This window comes from Dermacentor andersoni, chromosome 11 (assembly GCF_023375885.2).
Source record: "Dermacentor andersoni chromosome 11, qqDerAnde1_hic_scaffold, whole genome shotgun sequence".
Taxonomy (NCBI): Eukaryota; Metazoa; Arthropoda; class Arachnida; order Ixodida; family Ixodidae; genus Dermacentor; species Dermacentor andersoni.
Window position 1 is genome coordinate 99,057,470 of NC_092824.1, and position 17,906 is coordinate 99,075,375.

The window sequence follows — 17,906 nt, forward strand, 5'->3', positions numbered from 1 at the left end:
CCTTCGAGATCTGTTTCCGTTATCCAGAGAACCGTCGCTGGGCCGTGGATTTGGAAACCACCTATCAACGTAAAGTTTGGCGTCCCGCAAACTCCGAGAGTGGTACACTGCGAAGCAAACATTTCTGTCACCCTTATCGGCAGTAAGCTAGCAATCCGGTTTCATCCCTGTGGTATTGTTGGCCACGCATAGTACACATAATCCCTCTAAATTCAGTTTCCAAGTAAGCTACTTTCCCACATGTCTGTACGGTTGCTCTTTTTCTTTTCTTTCGCGCACGGTCTGCGCAACGTCCCGTAAAGAATACACATTGAAAAACCTAACCCTGTGGATCCCGCCATCTCTAGAGGACACGTTGTTGTCTGAACCCAGTCTCTTCGAATAAAACATTTATTACGCGGCCTCTCTCAACCTATTCGCTGCTTTTGCAACCTCGTCTCGTAGTATTTATGTCCCCCGACTTTGCTCTTGTAGCACACGCCGCACCACAGCTTCCGTGGTGGTCGCTACCGCCCCTAACCCATACCATCTCCGCGAGGAAATGACGACGCCGCGAATCGCATTTATTTTCCTGGAAGGCTGTCTTCAAAGACGAGGACAGTTAGTCGCAACCCGTTGAGGCCAAAGGGCGGCGGAAGTACAGGATTTTCTACTACCGCGACGTTCTCGCAGCGCTCGGACCTCTCTCTCCACTTTCCGGCGCCGTCGGAGTTGTACTCCGCCTCAGCAACGCCGTGCAGTGCGGCGAAACCTACGTGGTGCGTCGGCCTGCCGGAATAATGCAGGACGGCATCTCTTGGGAACTGGTTGGCGCTTGCTTAATACAATACTGACAGGACATTTCCGACTATTCATATCTTTTATTTTATTATTATCATTTTTTATTCCTTTTTTTGCGCTAAGAGGAGCTCCTGGGCCTAAATAGGGAGAATCCTTGGAGCACCGGGCTCAAGAAAAGCTGTTATACTAAGTTCAAGTTATTTAGGGCGTTGTGAGGCTTCACAATTTTTCGATGGTGTATAGAGGCACCGGACCTTCACTTAAAGGAAAAAAAAATGCCAGTACCCCGTTTAAAGACAAGGCAGCGCAAGGGCGCAACCGCAACGAAAGACTCAAAGACAGAGACCACAGAAACTGCTAACCAAAGAAACCAAACCAAAGGTCAAACCCGGAACCAAAGAATCCGGAATGATTGACGTGTCTCTATCTGTCTTTCTTTTGTAGTTGTATCATTGCGGTACACTCTCTCTTCAAGCAACACGAATAAAGAACCAGTACAAGGGCTCCTCCATTGTCTGCCTGTAATCTCCCTCCGCGCGACGGGATGATGATGATCGTTAACGGAATGCTCTTTGAATTGGGATGGAGATAAGAAATCACCCAACCTGCGTGAGGTACTTACGTGTTACCACAACGTGGTCTAGCCTTTTGCCTATCTCTGGTTTATCTGGGGAAAATTACCAATTAAGCCATTGGCGATCCAGTCTCTCTCTCTCTCTCTCTCTCTCTGTGTGTGTGTGTGTGTGTGTGTGTGTGTGTGTGTGTGTGTGTGTGTGTGTGTGTGTGTGTGTGTGTTTGCTTTCTTACCGGTACTCCAATGGTGTCTCGCTGTTCTACACGTCTGACCAGTTTACGCTTCCATCAGCCTTCAACCCCAGTGCTCCGGGAGGGTCGGCATATTCCCTACTGTTCTGCAATGGAAGCGTCACGGAAGGATCAGCGGCGCGCAGTCGGCGAGCGCCGTTAATTTCTCAGAATCCCGCAACCGGCTCTCGTTACTGCTTGGCTGACACCAGCCGCGTAGCGTTCGCCGCAGTGCACGGAGTTGCCGAGACCGAGTGCGTAGAGGTCGGGGTGACGGCTCTTTCTTAACCAAGACACGTTTGCCGCGGCGGCGGTGGCTTCCGCGAGATGCCCGGCTCAAATCCGGGGCAACCGCAGGTAGCTTTTCGTCCCGTCGCGCATAGCAATGCGCGTCCTCGGTAGTGAACTGCATAGCGAGCGGTTTTTTTTTCTTTTTTGCGCCTCCCCTACCTCTTGCTTCGCCCTTCAGACGTCATAACACATTCTCGGAGGTCGCGCGTAGCCGGACCTCCTAACGGTGCCTTCTTCACGCTCCGTGGAGCACCACTTCATGTGAACCTATATACGCGTTGTCTCGGTGCGCCCTGGTCAGCCCTGCATTAATGAGCGAAGTTGGCTTAGCCACGGGCCTCACTTCTGGCAGTACTTGAATAGGCCAGCTTGTACGGAAAGTGTTTTTGTGCAAGATTGTTGTCACAGATAGACGAATGAACTAGGCTTAACAATTTTTTTTTTTTTTTTTTTTTTTTGTAACAGCGTGCAAACACTGCAGGCTGGTGAACATCACATAAACGTACCCTCAATGCATCTGGATAGGGAAAGAAAGAGGGCTGAGATGATAGGTTTATCGATATATTCCGTCCGAATCCTTAGTCCTGCATTAACTTTTTCGGCAATGTTCGAAGGAGGTTCCGAAAGTAAACTTATAGTCGTTTATTTTCACATGGAAACTTCATTGCCACCCCTCCCCCCCCCCCCTCCGGTAAGAAAGAAGTACACCGTGGCATCATGAACTATTCACCTTCCACTCTTTTTCCACATAGTCGCCACCGACATTGAGACATTGAGACATTTGTCGTAGCGTGTGATCAGTTTGAAGAAACTACGCTGGCAAAAGTCGGTGTCCTGCGATGCAAGGAATTGTCGCACAGCCTGCTCCACCTGAGCATTGTTTTGTTAAGTTTCGTCCCGAGAGTGCGACTTTTAATGCAGGGAGCAGGTGATCCATTAATACAGGATAACAACAGGCACTTCCATTGGCGACCACGTTGTCAGCGCATGTCTGTCTGCCATCGTGATTCGTACTCGACTAGCCTCGGGCACGCCGGTGTGCTGATACTGTCTCTTCTCCGGCGCTTTGCGCATGCGTCATTTCTCCTCCGCTGACGCTCCTTCCGTCGTTGAACCAGCAACGGGCTGGTTCTTATGGCGATTGTTTGTTTAAGTTGGTGCAAAATCTTCTCTTTCAAATAAATGACGAAACTTACTTTCGGAACGTCCCTCGTATAAAGCCTTCCTCAGTGAATGTAGCGAGAGTACCCGCGCAACGACTTGGGACGTAGAGAGGTTGCTGGGGTGTCTACTTTGGGAAACGACGATTCGGCGGCGATGCGGAAGACGCGAGAGTAGCGCAACGTTGAAGGTCTCTTGACGAGTGATTTGATGCCCACCGATTCAATGGAACGTAAAGTAACTCTGGTCAAAGTTGAAGGTAAGAGAGAACTGCATGGTACTCCCGTGCACGAGATGGTTATGTCGTATTCTTCAGGCCACAGGGAAGACTCTCGGTGAGCTGAAAAAAAGCTTCTATTTAAGGGACTCTAAAGCGATAGGCTGAATCATTTTAAATAGGCTAAGTATTGTTGAATAACTCTACCTTCGATGATTTCGCGTTAACAGGTTGATTATTAGTACAGAGAATGATAGTTGAACTTTCATTTTTGAACTTCGTGCGATAGCTCAGACCCGGCACGTAAGTGTGACGTCACGGAAGCAAAGTATTTCTTGGCATTTTGGCCGTTGTGGTTCAGTAAAACTTATTGAAACTTACCAAGTCATGTCCTTGCTTCCTTTAGAATAGACTGTAGTCCCTTTTTCGGATAAATATATAGAGCCAGGTCCGGTCAGACGGCGTCGAAATTGACGATGTCACTCTGAGCTGGTGCGGAAACTTCAATGCGGCGTCGACACCTGGATTTGCGTTTTCTGTCTTTTCGGACTTACCAAGTCTCATTTCATGTTACAAGTGACCTTCTTTTTTTCTTTTTTGGTATTCACGGCGAACACGGGGAATGCCGGAGATGGGAATTCAGGAGGACGATGAGGAAAACGAGAACAAGGTGAAAGCAGTAGCCAACGTTTCGACTAATGGACTGGACTTTTTCAAGGCCTTGAAACAGACAAGTCCACTTGTCGAAACGTTGGCTCCTGCTTTCACCTTGTTCTCGTTTTCCTCATCGTTTTTTTTTTCTTTTTGTGTTATCGAGCGGTAATTTGCGTTATTTCTTTATTTCTGTAGGTAATTTATTTACGCATGGCTCAAATAATAAAGGAGCACTCTGATTTGCGTCAGCCAGTCAGGGGCGTGTAGCGCATATGTATACGTCCGAGATCACATAAAATACGCTGGAACTGGAAGTCGCGTCACATAATTGCGGTAAAGACAACTCACGAAAGAGGGCACGTGCCTTTTCCGCGTGCTTGTTCTGAAAAAAAGCAAGGAATTTGAAGCACTCCAACTGGACAAGCCGTTAAAAAAAAAAAAAAAAAGGAATTCCAGCTGAACGGGGCAGCGTACTTGAGTAGAAAATTTTGTTTAGCTGGAGCATGGTGTATTAGAGATGACAGACGTAGGGCATGAGGCCACGTCACCACTTTTCACGTGCGCCATGCGAAGCTCACCGGCATCACATTGCAGCGTTAGAACTGTGTTTTCTTGCAGAGAGCGGAAGGCACCTTAGACGAGGCCGGGCCAGAGTGCTCGGCGATGCGAGCGCGTCTTCTTAAGAGCATCTGCACGTGTTACTGGGTGCTTGATCGCGTAACAGCGTGCCCTAGCGCCCCGTGGCCTGGCCTGGCCTGGCCCGGCTCGGAATCGTGTTGACTTTTTTGACTGGCAGGCGGAGGTAAACAAACTGTTCGAGTGTCAAAAACAAAAGTTTAGCCAGCTGCACCCTGCAAAGAACGCCCACCCGCTTCGCATATCTGACGCTGTCGTCGTTGGCGGGCGGGCAGCCACTCGGGTATGCCAGCGCTCCAGAAAGGCTAACTCGAAAAATGCAAATGACGAAAGGTGGAAAGAAAAGGCCAGCCACTGCGAACCGAGGTTCACTCGACGATTGAAATTGGTCGCTGCCAGGAATCTCTACTACTTTCTTTTTCTTGATGTTGCTGCATCATCTACTTCCTTTGCCTGCGTCACTACTGGCACCTGAGAGAAATGCGTAAACAGAAAGTTGCCACGAGAAAAAAAAAATGAAACGGACGGGCGAGGCAGATATGCACTCGCTTCTAGGAACACCGGGAACATGTCGGAGGTCGCGAGCGAAGCGAGGCAGCCAGGGCTGCGCATATAAAACAAAATCGGTTCACCGTATACGCGCCACCTTCCCGCTAACTGCACCCAGAATTCTCTTGACGTTTTCTTATTTCCCCTGCTTTTTTGCGTGTCTTTCCAGTTCTCGAAGCGGCGCACTCTGTCGAGCGAGAACAGTGCGTTGACGCTTGCAACTAACGGCAAAAAAAAAAACATGAGCCGAGACCGAAGGGAAGCGTCTTCTGGCCCCCATGCCCCCGGCAGGCGGCGCATCTCGGCGGGATGCTGGCAATTGAAGGAGTTTCCTTCCGCAAGCCCAGGTAATTTCCTTTCCCTTTTTTTTTTCTTCTGTCATTCTCTCGCCGGACCGGTAAAGCCTACCTCACACCGTTGACTCTCCGTTGGGATCGCCCTTTTCTACACGGCCGCGCCTATAGCGTCGGCCACTTTTTTAAACTTTTGCTGCTGCCACCATCGCGAAGGGCTTCCGACGCTACGTGAATGACGTGGCTGGCGAGAGACCTCCACGTGCCCTCTTCGAGGACCACCGTAATCGCGTTGACGTGAAGAGCGTCGGGAAATGTTGATGGGGAACAGTTTGGCGAGATTGCTCCAATATTCGGGGAAGAACGCCTGCGCATGCGGTCCTTGCATTGGCAGGACGGCGCTGTAACTCTCTCGTTTGTCACGCCACTGTCGCACACACCAGCCGATATAGGCCGGTGACGAAAAAGAAACATTTCTAAAACAAAGCGGCGCACCCGTCCATCTTCGCTCTATTCGCGGCTGCACGCCAGGCTTTCCTGAGCTTGAACGTCCCGCTGGCCACCCGTCGATTTGTTGGTTCGTTTGGCCGTACTGAAAGCGGACCGTGCGTTATCATCCCAACACGGTTAGCGTATAGTATAACATTTGGGCGTCTCGGTTACTCTTACCTAGTGATGCGCTATCGAAAGCGTCAACCCAGACTTGAATCACGTCGCTCTAATTTTGCTTTCTCCGCTCGCTAGGCTGTGTGTCGCGGCGCTGCGGTCAATCGTGGAAACTTCAGCGCAGGTTGCCTGTTGAAGGAAACTGCAGCATGCACGCCCGAATGAGTGATCGAGGATATAGCTCACCCATATAACTGGAAAGAGAAATCTGCGACGTGGGAGTTTCGCGAGTACTCGACATTGGAAGATGAGCGTCTAGGGCAATGAGTAAATTTGAAACTGCGCACGGCATAACGAGCGATACAGAAGCAACGATGGACGTGCCGTAAGGCTAATACATGCGCATTAGAGAACGGTCTGTGGGTATTTCGCGGCTTCCGAGCTCATGAGAGGATGCTAGAGCATGTGCAGCTCGTATTTCAACGCGACAGCGTTAAGGAGCTCGTGTCGCAGGAAAGCTGGTGTCGGCGTCAGCGGCGTTGGCCGTGAGCCATAAATCCCAGAAGGCACTTCATCAATAAAAACATCTTGCAAGATGGGCTGGTGGGAATCGAACCAGGGTCTCCGGAGTGTGAGACGGAGACGCTACCACTCAGCCACGAGTTCGTTCCTTCAAAACAGGACAAAATCGCCTCTAGTGAATGCGGTGTTGCCTTAGAAACGTGCCGCAGAAAGTTATACTGCGGTGTATATCGGTAATTATGACCATGTAACTTACAGAAGTCGCAGTTTCACGAGTAGCGAAGTACGTTTCCGCTACATTTCTTTTGCGCTCTGCGCACACGCAGAGCCATCTTGCGCCAAACACAGAAGACCCCCTCCTCGCAATGTACGGCGCTGCCCCGACACGTGGCGCGCCACTCGCCCTATGATCGCGTCCGCCTTCATGGCGTGTCGGGGCCCGGCTATCTGCCGATCGCGACGTTTGGCTTGCGTAGCGCGTTTGAGTAGGCGGTGCGAATGGGGTGCGATAACGCTATCGCGTTCCACTCTTATAGGCGAAGCTTAAGCGTCCTCCAATTTTTTATTCGAATATACGAGAAAAGGAATCCTTCACGCGGAAACTGAAAGGCAAAGCCCTTTTCCAGCTGCCGTTTGAGTTCTGTCTGAGCGGCCGCGGCCGTTAGGTGGCGACACCATTAGCACAACACACATCTTCTTTCTTGTAGGCCCTCCGCCTAGCGCAAGTGCTTTATTGAAACGATTGAATTTCTCAAAGTAAATAGTGTAAAAAAATCGTTATCTATGCCTTACGCACAACCTACAGACATGATAGCATTTGATTGTAATCCGAATATGCCGGAAAGCATAATTTTGTTACGCGGAAACTCTGTACGGAAACACCTTTTCCAGCTACCGTGTTTTGTGGGAGCACGCCACGAAAAATTCCGACCAGCTAGAGCCTCACAGCTTCGCTTTAAAAAATGGGCTCCAGTCCACGCTGTGAAGGTGGCTGCCCAGCGAAGCTGTGGTATCACCTACCTGATGCTAGAGGTCACTGTGACGTAGGCTTGAATTGTGGCCTGCCGAGCCTGAGCACGACTGCGTCGAACATATTGACGTTTTTGTTCCCGTCGCCGCTCATAGTGTTCGCGCTGCTCTTTGGGAGTCAACAATGCTTTATAGCTCTTTTTTTTTTTTTATTCCCGCGCATTGGCTGGCGCCGCCACTGCCGTGGATACGTAGAGTGCATAGGATCTTCTCTAGTCGCTCCGGAGCGGCGGGCGAGGAGGACATTGAGGCACCCTATGGAGGCCTGAAGGCGAGCGCCATCTGGTGGTGCCAACAAAAAACTCAGCGACGCACGCAGTGCGCGCATCACGCTCTGATTGGTTGAGTTTATGCCCACGAGTATGACGTGTATAGGGGGTAGAGGTATACAGCGTAGCTAAAAAAAAAAGAAAGGATAAATCAGAGCACACATAAGCACATCTTATGATTTGTGAATGCGAAAGCATTAATGTCCAGTTTAACGCCGCTAAATGATTCCTCGAATATAAACTCCTTGCGGGCAAGCGAGCATGTTGAGACGCGAGACCTTTCGAATTTATTATTTAGTTTTATACATTAATTTATCTATAGCGATTTCCGAGGCGCAGTTAGAACGCAGGCGAGAGCTTGTGGAGGCAAGGAACGTGGGGATAACACAGGCTTCCCGGGGCGAGAGCGAAGCTGACGTGGCGTCGCAACCAGTAACAGTTTACGTGTCGTTCTTCGCTTGTCCAGACGACAGACGACCGCTTGTTCGTTCAACATATATATATATATATATATATATATATATATATATATATATATATATATATATATATATATATATATATATATATATATATATATATATATATATATATATATATATATATATATATATCTTGTGTTTGTGTGTGTGCCACGTGACTTCCTTCTCAGACTTCACACACATACTTTTTTCCACTTTCACGGTTCACGGTACCAATGTGAAGGAAGGACGAGGGGAGGTCGACAGAGAATCACATGGAGGCATGCATTTCAATTGGTCCAAGGCATAGAGTGACCTCTGATGGTGCGCAGTAAACTTGAAGGATAGCTTTGCGAGACGTGTTGTCCTGAAATGAGACCCTCCACCCCCACTCCCCCCTTTTTTTTATTATGATGGCGGTGGGAGTCGCAACTCAAAGCCCACGCTCTAAATGCTCCAGTCTATTTACATACGTTCGCATGACCTTTTCCATCACTGACGCAAATATCGCACTCAATCCACGCGCTTTCGAGTGTTCGACCACGCACTGAGATTACGCGGAAACGCTTTCGAAGAAAACACAGGCAGCAAGGGAGCGTTCGCAGGTTTGCGGCACGTACTCACTTTAGCGGAGCAGTTTGTGCCGGCCGTTCGTTTACAGAACGGCAGCAGAGGGCACGACACGCTTGTTGAAATTTGCTGCGAAGATAACCGTCTACCTCGTAGATGTAAGGACGACCCGTCGATCGAGGGGTTCTATTGTGTGTCTTTGTCTGGGGATTTCGTGGAAGCGCCTGTCAATGCGTAAAAACAGAGCGTGCAAAAACCGTGACCTTTTTCAGTTCGCCCCCACGCAGCTTTCAATCTTTGCTTGGTGGAGGCTGCACTCACGCCGAAGCTTTCTGCGTCGACGCCCGCGTAAGAAAAAACTCAGTCCCAGATCTCGCATTGCGGCGTCGTCTCTCCGGCCTGGGGAGCCGAGTTTTCGCCCCATCCGGATCTGACATTATAATGGCGGAGATGACGGAGACGAGTTTATTCAGCGTTATTCCCGGACGACGCTCGAACTGCCAGAGCGTTTGGGCCGGGCGAACCGGTGTGCAGTTCGCAGGCAGCACAAAGTCAAGAAGGACTGAAAGCCAGGGAACGTGCTGGGCGACGTTTATGCGCTATCGGTTAACCGATCGAACGTTGGGACTTGCCGGGAAGAGAGAGAGCGCCGTGGTAGGCTAGCTGCGCTGCATAGATCTACCAGAGACAGGTGTAGCTACGAAAGGCGATTGCAGACACGCACACGGGTGATCGTCTTTCACGGTTCCTCGCCTTACGAAATCTATCCAGCGTAGCTTGCCATTCATTGCCATGAGAGCAACTAGTCCATACAGAACATTTTATTGCCCCGAAATCTAGCACCAACACCTTGAGAGACGGTGGATGCAGTGGGAGGCTCCGCAATACCCGTCGCGATAGCTCAATGGTTATGGCGTATAGTGCTGCTGAGCGCGAGGTCTGAGGTTTGATCCCGGCCACGGCGGCTGCATTTCAATTTGAGGCAAAATGCAAAAAAAAAAAAAATGAAGTTTAGTCATTACAACCCGGGTTCTTGAACGAGCAGTCAATTCTACGTACGCGAGTGGTTTCGCATTCCGCCCCCACCGGAGCGCGGCTGCCGCGGTTCTGATCGAACCCACGACCTTGAGCTCAGCAGCGCAGCCTGGTAGCCACTGGGCTGTCATGACGGGTTGTTACAGATTATATTCCTTGGCATAAATGTGTAAAGAAAAGCACAGTTTGTTTTTTTGTTGGGTATGTCTTTATTGAACTAAAGATGCCATCTTTCGGGCTTTACATCCAAAAACGAAAACGCGGGGAACGAGTGCTGTGTAGATAAAAATGACATCAAGTCCATTCACACAAAATATATTAACAATAAAAAAAACACTGGATCTATCTATACAAACAAGAGGACACATATATAGCGACGTATGTTATCTCATCGAGTTTCCCGCGATGGCTCGCGACCAATTCCCAGACTGTTCCATCTTTTTACCGTTAATTGTCTTTTATTTTTGTTATATACGCTGATTCCTAAGTACAGTGCAAGTTGAGGTTGACGTCCTCGTTTTGCTGAAAATGTGATCGAAAGATATACGCGCTGTTTACGTTAACAAAGACGGGAAAGGGACACTTCGTAGTTGACGCGAAATCGTAGCCTGCAGTGCTAGGCAGTGCATGCCTACCTTTCAACAAATGCATGATGTACCAAAAAAATAAAGAAAAACTGACCGAGCTAAAGCGTTCAGGCGCGATACCGGTATGACCATGCTTGGTGGAGGACGGCTGTTGTAACGCACGAACCAAGCTTAGAGGCTGGGCATATCGTTAACCATATTTGGGTTTGGCGAATTGCAATAAAGAAGATTGATTGATTGATTGATTGATTGATTGATTGACAGTCATTCGCAATATTTGGAAGCCAATCGCACGTTCAGAGCTGACACGCTTGTGCTTCTAAATGGGCGAATAATGTGTGCTTCTGTGGCCTTTATTCTGTTCACCGCCGCCTACAGTTATGCTTTATGTATCTGTTTAATTATACGAATGCGCTTATTAATGCGCTTCTAATGACAATGAGGGAGACCTTCGCATATTTACTGCGTCTGTAAAAACGGTAAAATAAATTTGAATTATGTTTCGATCGCCTCGGCGCCGTCTTCTCTTGGGACTCCTTGCTGTATAGTTTCGCAGCACGATAACGACTCATGACGTAACATGTCCAGTTTTTTACTACTTTGCGTATCGTGAAAGTAAAAATAAAAAAATTCGCTTCATTTGCATCTTGCCATTCTCTTTCACAGCCCCTCAACACACAAACGCTTTTCTCTTTCTCACTTCGATCAGCACAGCGTCAGCTGTTGAATAACGGGGAGCCTGTTGATGCGACAGACATGCCCTTTAAAGTGCACGTTTTAGTTTGCTCGACAAGAAAGGGAATTAAATTTTAAACGTTCCTTATTATCCATGACAATCGGAACTTCGCGCATTGCCCGAATGTGTTACAGGTATCGCAAGTGCTAAACTGAGAAAACGAAAAATAAAGTTTCGAATGCATCAAAAGTTGTTGCCCGTCGCGTGTTTGCTGCCACAGACTTCAGCGCGCCGTCGCCACTTTGTCGATGAGTTAGACTTGGCGTCATGACTTTAAAGCTTCGCTTTCTGACTTCTATTTTTTTTTTTCGCCCAACAGTTTACTTTGTAGCACGACACGCCGGCTCACCCACACCTCACGACTCTCCAACTTCTGCGAGGACGTAATGGTTCAGCGTTTGGGAGTCAATTAGGCTTACCCCGTCCAATGCGTTTAAAGTGCGGGAGCCTCACACGAATCTCGAATATGTGCAACAGATTGCGTGTTTCTCTCTCTCTCTCTCTCTCTCTGTTTGTTCTTGCTTGATCGAACAAAGACTCGCAACCCCAGACGACACCTCATCTACGCTGTTCGGGGTGGCGCCTTTGAGTCACTGTACATCTTGCGGAAACGCGTGTCCTCCTAGCCGTACGCTATATGCGGATCGGGCTAGTTAGACAAGTGAACTTACAAAATTGCATTGTAGATGTTCATTATTAGCCGTGGTAATCGCTCTCGTTTATATTACATCAGTGATGTAGACTTTTGCAATTTGACTGATTGTCACGAATCACTGAACAATTGTCGTTCAGCGCTCCTCCTGCAGATCGCTTTCATCCAATTATCATCACTTTGGCGATGAGTTGGTCTTGGCATCGTTACTTTATTAGTTATTTCCCCGATATTTTCTCTTCTGTTCGCCTTCCATTTCTCTTTGCAACACGGTTTATCAGACAGCCCCGCTGGTCATTAACGCTTCTCGACATCTGCGAATACCACGATGTTGAGTGCGCGCGCCTCATGTTATGTTTCTTCGGTACCGATAGAACGCAAATTCCTTTAGGCCGGGGAAACTCAAATTACTGTTGTTGTTTTTAATAAGCTCCGCACCGTAGTGACCATGCTCTCGCGTTTGTTGTCTTTTTGCGTCGTCTAACGACGATTCACAACCCCGAGTCGACACGACGACGCCCCCGCCCTTCACGGCGGGGTCTCGAAATCACTGTACATCTGGCGGAACGACGTGTCCGCCTTGCCGTAAACCATGGGCCCGCCGGGCGCGCGCGAGGGCGACGCGTGGTGGTGGTAGTGGCCGCGACCCGTCGCCGACGTCGTCACCACGGGCGGCGGAAGTGACGGCAGCGCGGCGGAAGTGACGCCTGCGGCCGACGGCAACCGGAAGTCTCCCATGACCGAGGCGATGAGCTGCTTGCGCTTCATGGAACGCCGCTGCCAGCGGAAGCAGAAGAAGCCCCCCAGCATGAGTCCCACGTGGATGGCTGACACGACTAGCGCGGTGATGATGATGGTGTTCTGGGGGTCGCAGGCCGGTTCTTCCTCGACTGGCCTCGGAGGAGGCGGAGGCGGCTCTGTGAGAAAAAAGAAAAAGTTGGAAGGCGATTCAACCTCTATAGTTGGAAGTCGATAAAACGCACATTGTGTTCCTGAAGAAGTTGCGAGTGAGAGTGTCGTGTAGTCTTTGCGCACGGCACTGTATCGCGTCACCCGTCGAGTGATGTGCAAAAGGACTGCTTACATTTCTGCTTTAATTTAAAAGACTGCTTTAATTTTAAACTCGGACTGCAGCGTTGCCCCCCCCCCCCCAATAAAAAAATAAAAAATAAAAGAAGGACTAGAAACCCAGATACCCGCTATGAAAAAGAACTCGCTGAAGACATTTGTTGTAAAACAAAGAGGCGGCACGCAGCTTTGAGAAAGTTGCGCTATTCGCCTGTTTTTGAAAATGCGGTCTCGATCATCTCAGCGTTACGACGCATTACGGCGAGCTTCGTAAGTTTCTATAAGTATATTTGACTAGACTTTAAATGGGGAGTGGGAGGGGGGAGGGGCGTGTTGGAACGGCTGGGGTGATTCTGTGGCAGAATTTAAGGAGCTGTTCGTTCGCAAGTGCTGTTTCCCGTAAGCCGGCTGGCTCCAGTAATAATACATGCAGCGTCAGAATTGGATCGCTTTTCCTCTGGATGAACCATCCTAGCGGAAGAGCTTTTTTGTTAACACGCGCCCTAGAGTTCCTCAGATGATCCACCTGCAGTGGCAGTGGATAGAGGACGGCGTACGCTAAAATATGACAGACAATTCCTTAATTTGAGCGGTGGCACACATCTTGCGAGTGCGTGCTCAATTTCGCCTCAAGTCATTGCGGTGGGTATTAGTTGCGGGTTTATATTAAATCACGAAAGAAAGGACGTTATATAGCTTGGGATGAGGGCGCGTACTTTGAAAGTAGAATCTCAACTCTATTATTATTATTATTATTATTGGTACTACTACTACTACTACTACTACTACTACTACTACTACTAGTAGTAGTAGTAGTAGTCTAATGCTTCAACCAATCAACGTTCCTACGCAAACGGAAGCCACATTTGAGCTTCAGAAAATAACAAAAGAAGCGAATATGCCATAAATCTTATCACCCCATGTCGTAAGCAAATTCACGTGATGCCCATCTATGTACTGGTGATTTAGCGCACTACTTTGCTTCGAGTAATTTGACATAGGTTCTTGCTGCGCCGCCATTGCTGTCTAGGGTTGCGCTAACTTTTCGATAAACTCATTCAGTGACGGATTCCTTTTTTTTTATTTGGTGCTTTTTGTAACTGTTACGTTGTCACGTTGTCGTATCTTTTGTAAGCACTTTCTTGCACCTGTTGGTAAAGTTCTGCCTTTGCATTTGAGCTATGCGCGTCCTTCAAATTTTGCACCACCACGGCTACATTTGTATTTGTAAGTCACCCTCTTGGTGAGCCTTACGTTATGCTTGCAATATCGGTATGTAATACTGCAACGATACTTAAGCGCTTCTTTTTATCGTCGGAAGAAACCGTCATTATGGGGCATTAAAACGAACGACGGCCTATTCCTCAAAAGATACGGGAAGAGTTCGAAGGTATTCGTGATTATCAGCAAGCGCGAATACGAGTATGCATCAAGGACACTTGGGCCAGCGTTAGAGAATTAGCCTATTCTTCGTAGGAAACAAGAACAGCTTACGTCGAGAAAACTGCACGTGTCATTTGTACGAAGCGCCAACCTGACGTTCTCGTGCCGGCGAATGTGACTGCTTTCCACGCGCTCTGCAGCTGTATAATAAATGTAGCCAGACGTAGCTTGCCTCGCACCGCTCCCTTCTACAGGATCACTGACAAAAGATGGCCCCCAACCGGCGCCATCACACAAAAGAGAGCTCATAAAGACGCGGAGTAATGCAGACCGGAGTAAGAAGTATCGCAATCACCCCCGAGACAGCCCTTTGTCCAATGTGCGGACAGTCGCCAACTGGCGGGGACACTGTCTAAGGCCGGGCGTTATTTCTTGTTTTTCTGTCGCGAGTGCGGCCTCCTACACGTAGATTCTGCGCCAATACGACGCACCGCTGCGAAAGGCTCCGGTGATGTCGGGCCAATCAGAACACAGAGGTTTTCTCGCAATGTATTCCTCCGCGCCTGCTTTCGTCTGCTGCTCGTAGCTGCGCAGTTGTGAGCAGCAGACGCAAGCAGACGGCAATATTGGACGAGCGCGTAAAAAATAAAGCGTCAGATTAAACTTTTTGATTGGTACACGGCTTTAATAATAGCAAATGCGACAAAGAGCGGATCATACTCCAAGGCGCGAACCTTTTGTGTCCCCGTGATAGTAAATTAAAGGCCGGATGCGGAATGTAAAGGGCTTCGAAAGAAGTGCAGGAATTGCTTTTGTCTGCGCACAAAGCGATCCCGGCGTCAGCCCGCCTCGCCACTTCGGCGCCGCTGCACATATTTACCGAGAGAGTGAGTATACACACACACACCGTATAGAGAGAAGGCTATAGAGAAAGGCGGCACGCGCGGAATTCGTCTTCATTACCGTCTCATGACACCGCGCGGCCGGCATCACATAATGCCAGCTAGCCAGCCCGCTGACGACTTCCTCACCTCGTTTTCGGCTTCGTGGGGGCTGGTAGACGCCGCCGCCGGTGTTGGCGGCGTTCCTGGCCCAGCCGTTGTCGGGCTTCCCGCCGCCGCTGTCTTCGCCCACCATAATGGCCAGCGAGAGCGGAACTTCCTCCGGGTACGGCTTCTCGGTCGTGGCGACAATCTCGCGAAACGCCGAGGAAGGCGCGTACCCTCCCTCCATCTCTCGCACCACGAACTGGCCGCTGGAATTCGTCGTCATCTGCTGCTGCTGCTGCTGGAATAGCGCGTTGTCCTCGCCGCCCGTGAGGTCTAACGTCGCTTTCGTTTCGTTACCGGAGGAGAAATTCAAGGTGTCGCTTCTCGTTTCCGCGGGCAACGATTGTGGCGCCTCCCGCCAGGCGGTGTCCGCGGGACGACGTCCTTTGTCGTAGTAGTTGTCACTTCTTTCGGGCTCCCTTGAAAACGAGCTGCCACCGCCGTTAACGCTTTCCCGAAAGCCGGCGGTGGGCCGCGAGGAGTCCGATTCGAGGCCCGTCCGTTTGTCGTGGCCGTCGGAAGGCTGATCTCGGCTCGTTTGCCCCAACGACTCGTTTGCGCGGTCCGCGGTTGGGTCGAACTCGCGATGATGTCCCGCCGCTTCGTAATAATGGACTCCGCGTCCCCGGTCTCCGGAAGGTTCCTTCTGCTCGTTTCCGGCCGAGTTGCGGTGGTGATTACGGTGTTCTAATCGACGGTTGTCGTAACGATGCTGCTCGGCTGCTGGCTCAATGGCCACTGGTCCTGCCGGTGGGCCGTACGGCGTGTCTCTCCAGACGTGCGAAAAGGCTCGGCTCGAATGTGGCTGTGTTCCTCGGCGGCTGTCCGTTAACGTGCGCCGCGCGTCGTGGCCGTAGTAGCCGCCATGACCGTACGGGCCGTGACCGCCGTACGGCGGCGGCGGCGAGCCGTAGTGGCGTCCGTATCCCAATCCGTAGCCGCCGTACGGCTGAGAAGTTAGGTCGAATGGAACGGCCGTCGCCTGCTGCGGGGGACCTCGAACACTGTGCTGTAGTTGCGGGTTGTGGGGATCAGGATTACGGAACACGACGGCCGAGGACACTTGCTCAATCCTTTCGGCGTCCTTCGAAGCTTGCTGTGGTTCCGGGACGCTCCCGTTGCCTTCTTCGGGCAGGTACATTTCCTGTTTCCGGAACATCAAATGCGGTTCACTTTCCTCTGCATCGTCATAGGCTTCTTCTTCTGCTTCTTCTGAATCAAAACGAGCTGTTTCATTTGTATCGGGAAACGTCGTTAAGGTTGCTGCCGCCGTTTCTTCGGTAGCCTCTTCAGCGACCGTTGAGTTATTAGGCGTTTCTTCCACGCCCTCTTCCGTGACGTCATCGGTAACGTTCTCAGCTGGAACAGATGTCGCTGGAACACCATCTGTCGTCGGCTCCGGACTCGCAGTAGTCTCCACAATGCTTTCTGTGTCGGTTTCGGCTGTTAACACCTTTTCCGTGGAAGCTGGCGTGGTCGCGGCAGGTTCAACCATGGTTGCAGGAGCATCAATCGTTGTAGTCGTGGGTGGCTCGTCTGTAGTGGTCGTCGTCGTGGTTCGCACGGAATACGGCCTTATGACGATCGTCGGTTTGTGCGCTGTGAGGAAGATTGGCCTGGTTCTGTTCCTGAACGCGAACCTGGCAATCGGCGGGAACGACACGTCCCGTCTTCTGCGCCCAAACGACTCGCCACCTCCTTGGCAGCGCACCTGCAGGGAGATACGAGTATTCACTATCAGTTGCGACAGCATCCATTGTCATGCGCACTAACATGCACGAATGTTAAAGGTACTCGTTGTCGTTGTTGCCGTGAGAGTCTCAATAGAAGATCTTCATATAGATCGGAATTCAGGCCAGGTTAGTATGCGATAAAGCGGCCGTTGTCATCACTGGCACCCCCTCACGTCTACTGCTGCACCATGCAAGGGTACTTCGTTTGTTTTATGCGTTGCATATTGCAATCACTCAGTTGAGCCCTTGGGCGCGGCCGGGCAGCCACCATTGACCTTTAGCGCAACCACGTGACGTGACGTCACGACAGCCGGAGGAAAAGCTGAGCCCCAACTCGCGCGCAATATGCAACGCATTCTTGGCTTAACCAAGCTAAGCCTGGCCATTTTTTCAATTCGTTCTGTAGACGTAACCCGTCCTTTCCTATATTGCACAACTGGAGCTGTTTGTTTAAAGTTATGACATGTGCTGCTTTAACGCTGAATATATGAAGTTGACTAAAGTTGCACGTTGGGCTTCTTGGTATACGTGTGTGTCGCCTGTGTTCATCTTGTCTCCTGTTTCTGATGCGGTACGCCTTTTGCCTCCAGCTGAATATATGTTTATTTACCTCTCCAAGAGCGGTATTTAAGTATGTATTTAGGCAAGTCGGAGGGAGAAACGCCCGCATTCCTTGATTGGGATTTTCGTTTGCCCAAAAGCGCCTGATCATTGACACGTCCAATCTGCTGTCACACCTAAGCCGAAGTCGCAACTTCTGCCTTTGCACGAAGAGTTCGCGAGAAGATCGAGGGATATGTTGTTTTAATCGATTGCACAGA

The 17,906-nt window shown here is 50.0% G+C and overlaps 1 protein-coding gene and 1 long non-coding RNA gene across 2 annotated transcripts in view; one reads left to right on the forward strand and one right to left on the reverse strand.

The window, feature by feature from the left end:
* The window catches only part of LOC140214069 (uncharacterized), a 128,088-nt gene that overhangs the window by 30,613 nt on the left and 79,569 nt on the right, over positions 1–17,906 (forward strand). Inside the window, exon 2 of the long non-coding RNA XR_011890989.1 lies at positions 5,262–5,439. This is a non-coding gene — a long non-coding RNA (uncharacterized lncRNA). The remainder of the gene's footprint in view (positions 1–5,261; positions 5,440–17,906) is intronic.
* The window catches only part of LOC126538977 (uncharacterized), a 70,099-nt gene continuing 61,645 nt past the window's right edge, over positions 9,453–17,906 (reverse strand). Inside the window, exons 22-23 of the mRNA XM_072285343.1 lie at positions 15,335–17,063; positions 9,453–12,769 (exon numbers count right to left, since the gene is read on the reverse strand). Of these exons, the coding sequence (XP_072141444.1) occupies positions 12,381–12,769; positions 15,335–17,063 (2,118 nt within the window). The 3' untranslated portion in view covers positions 9,453–12,380. The remainder of the gene's footprint in view (positions 12,770–15,334; positions 17,064–17,906) is intronic.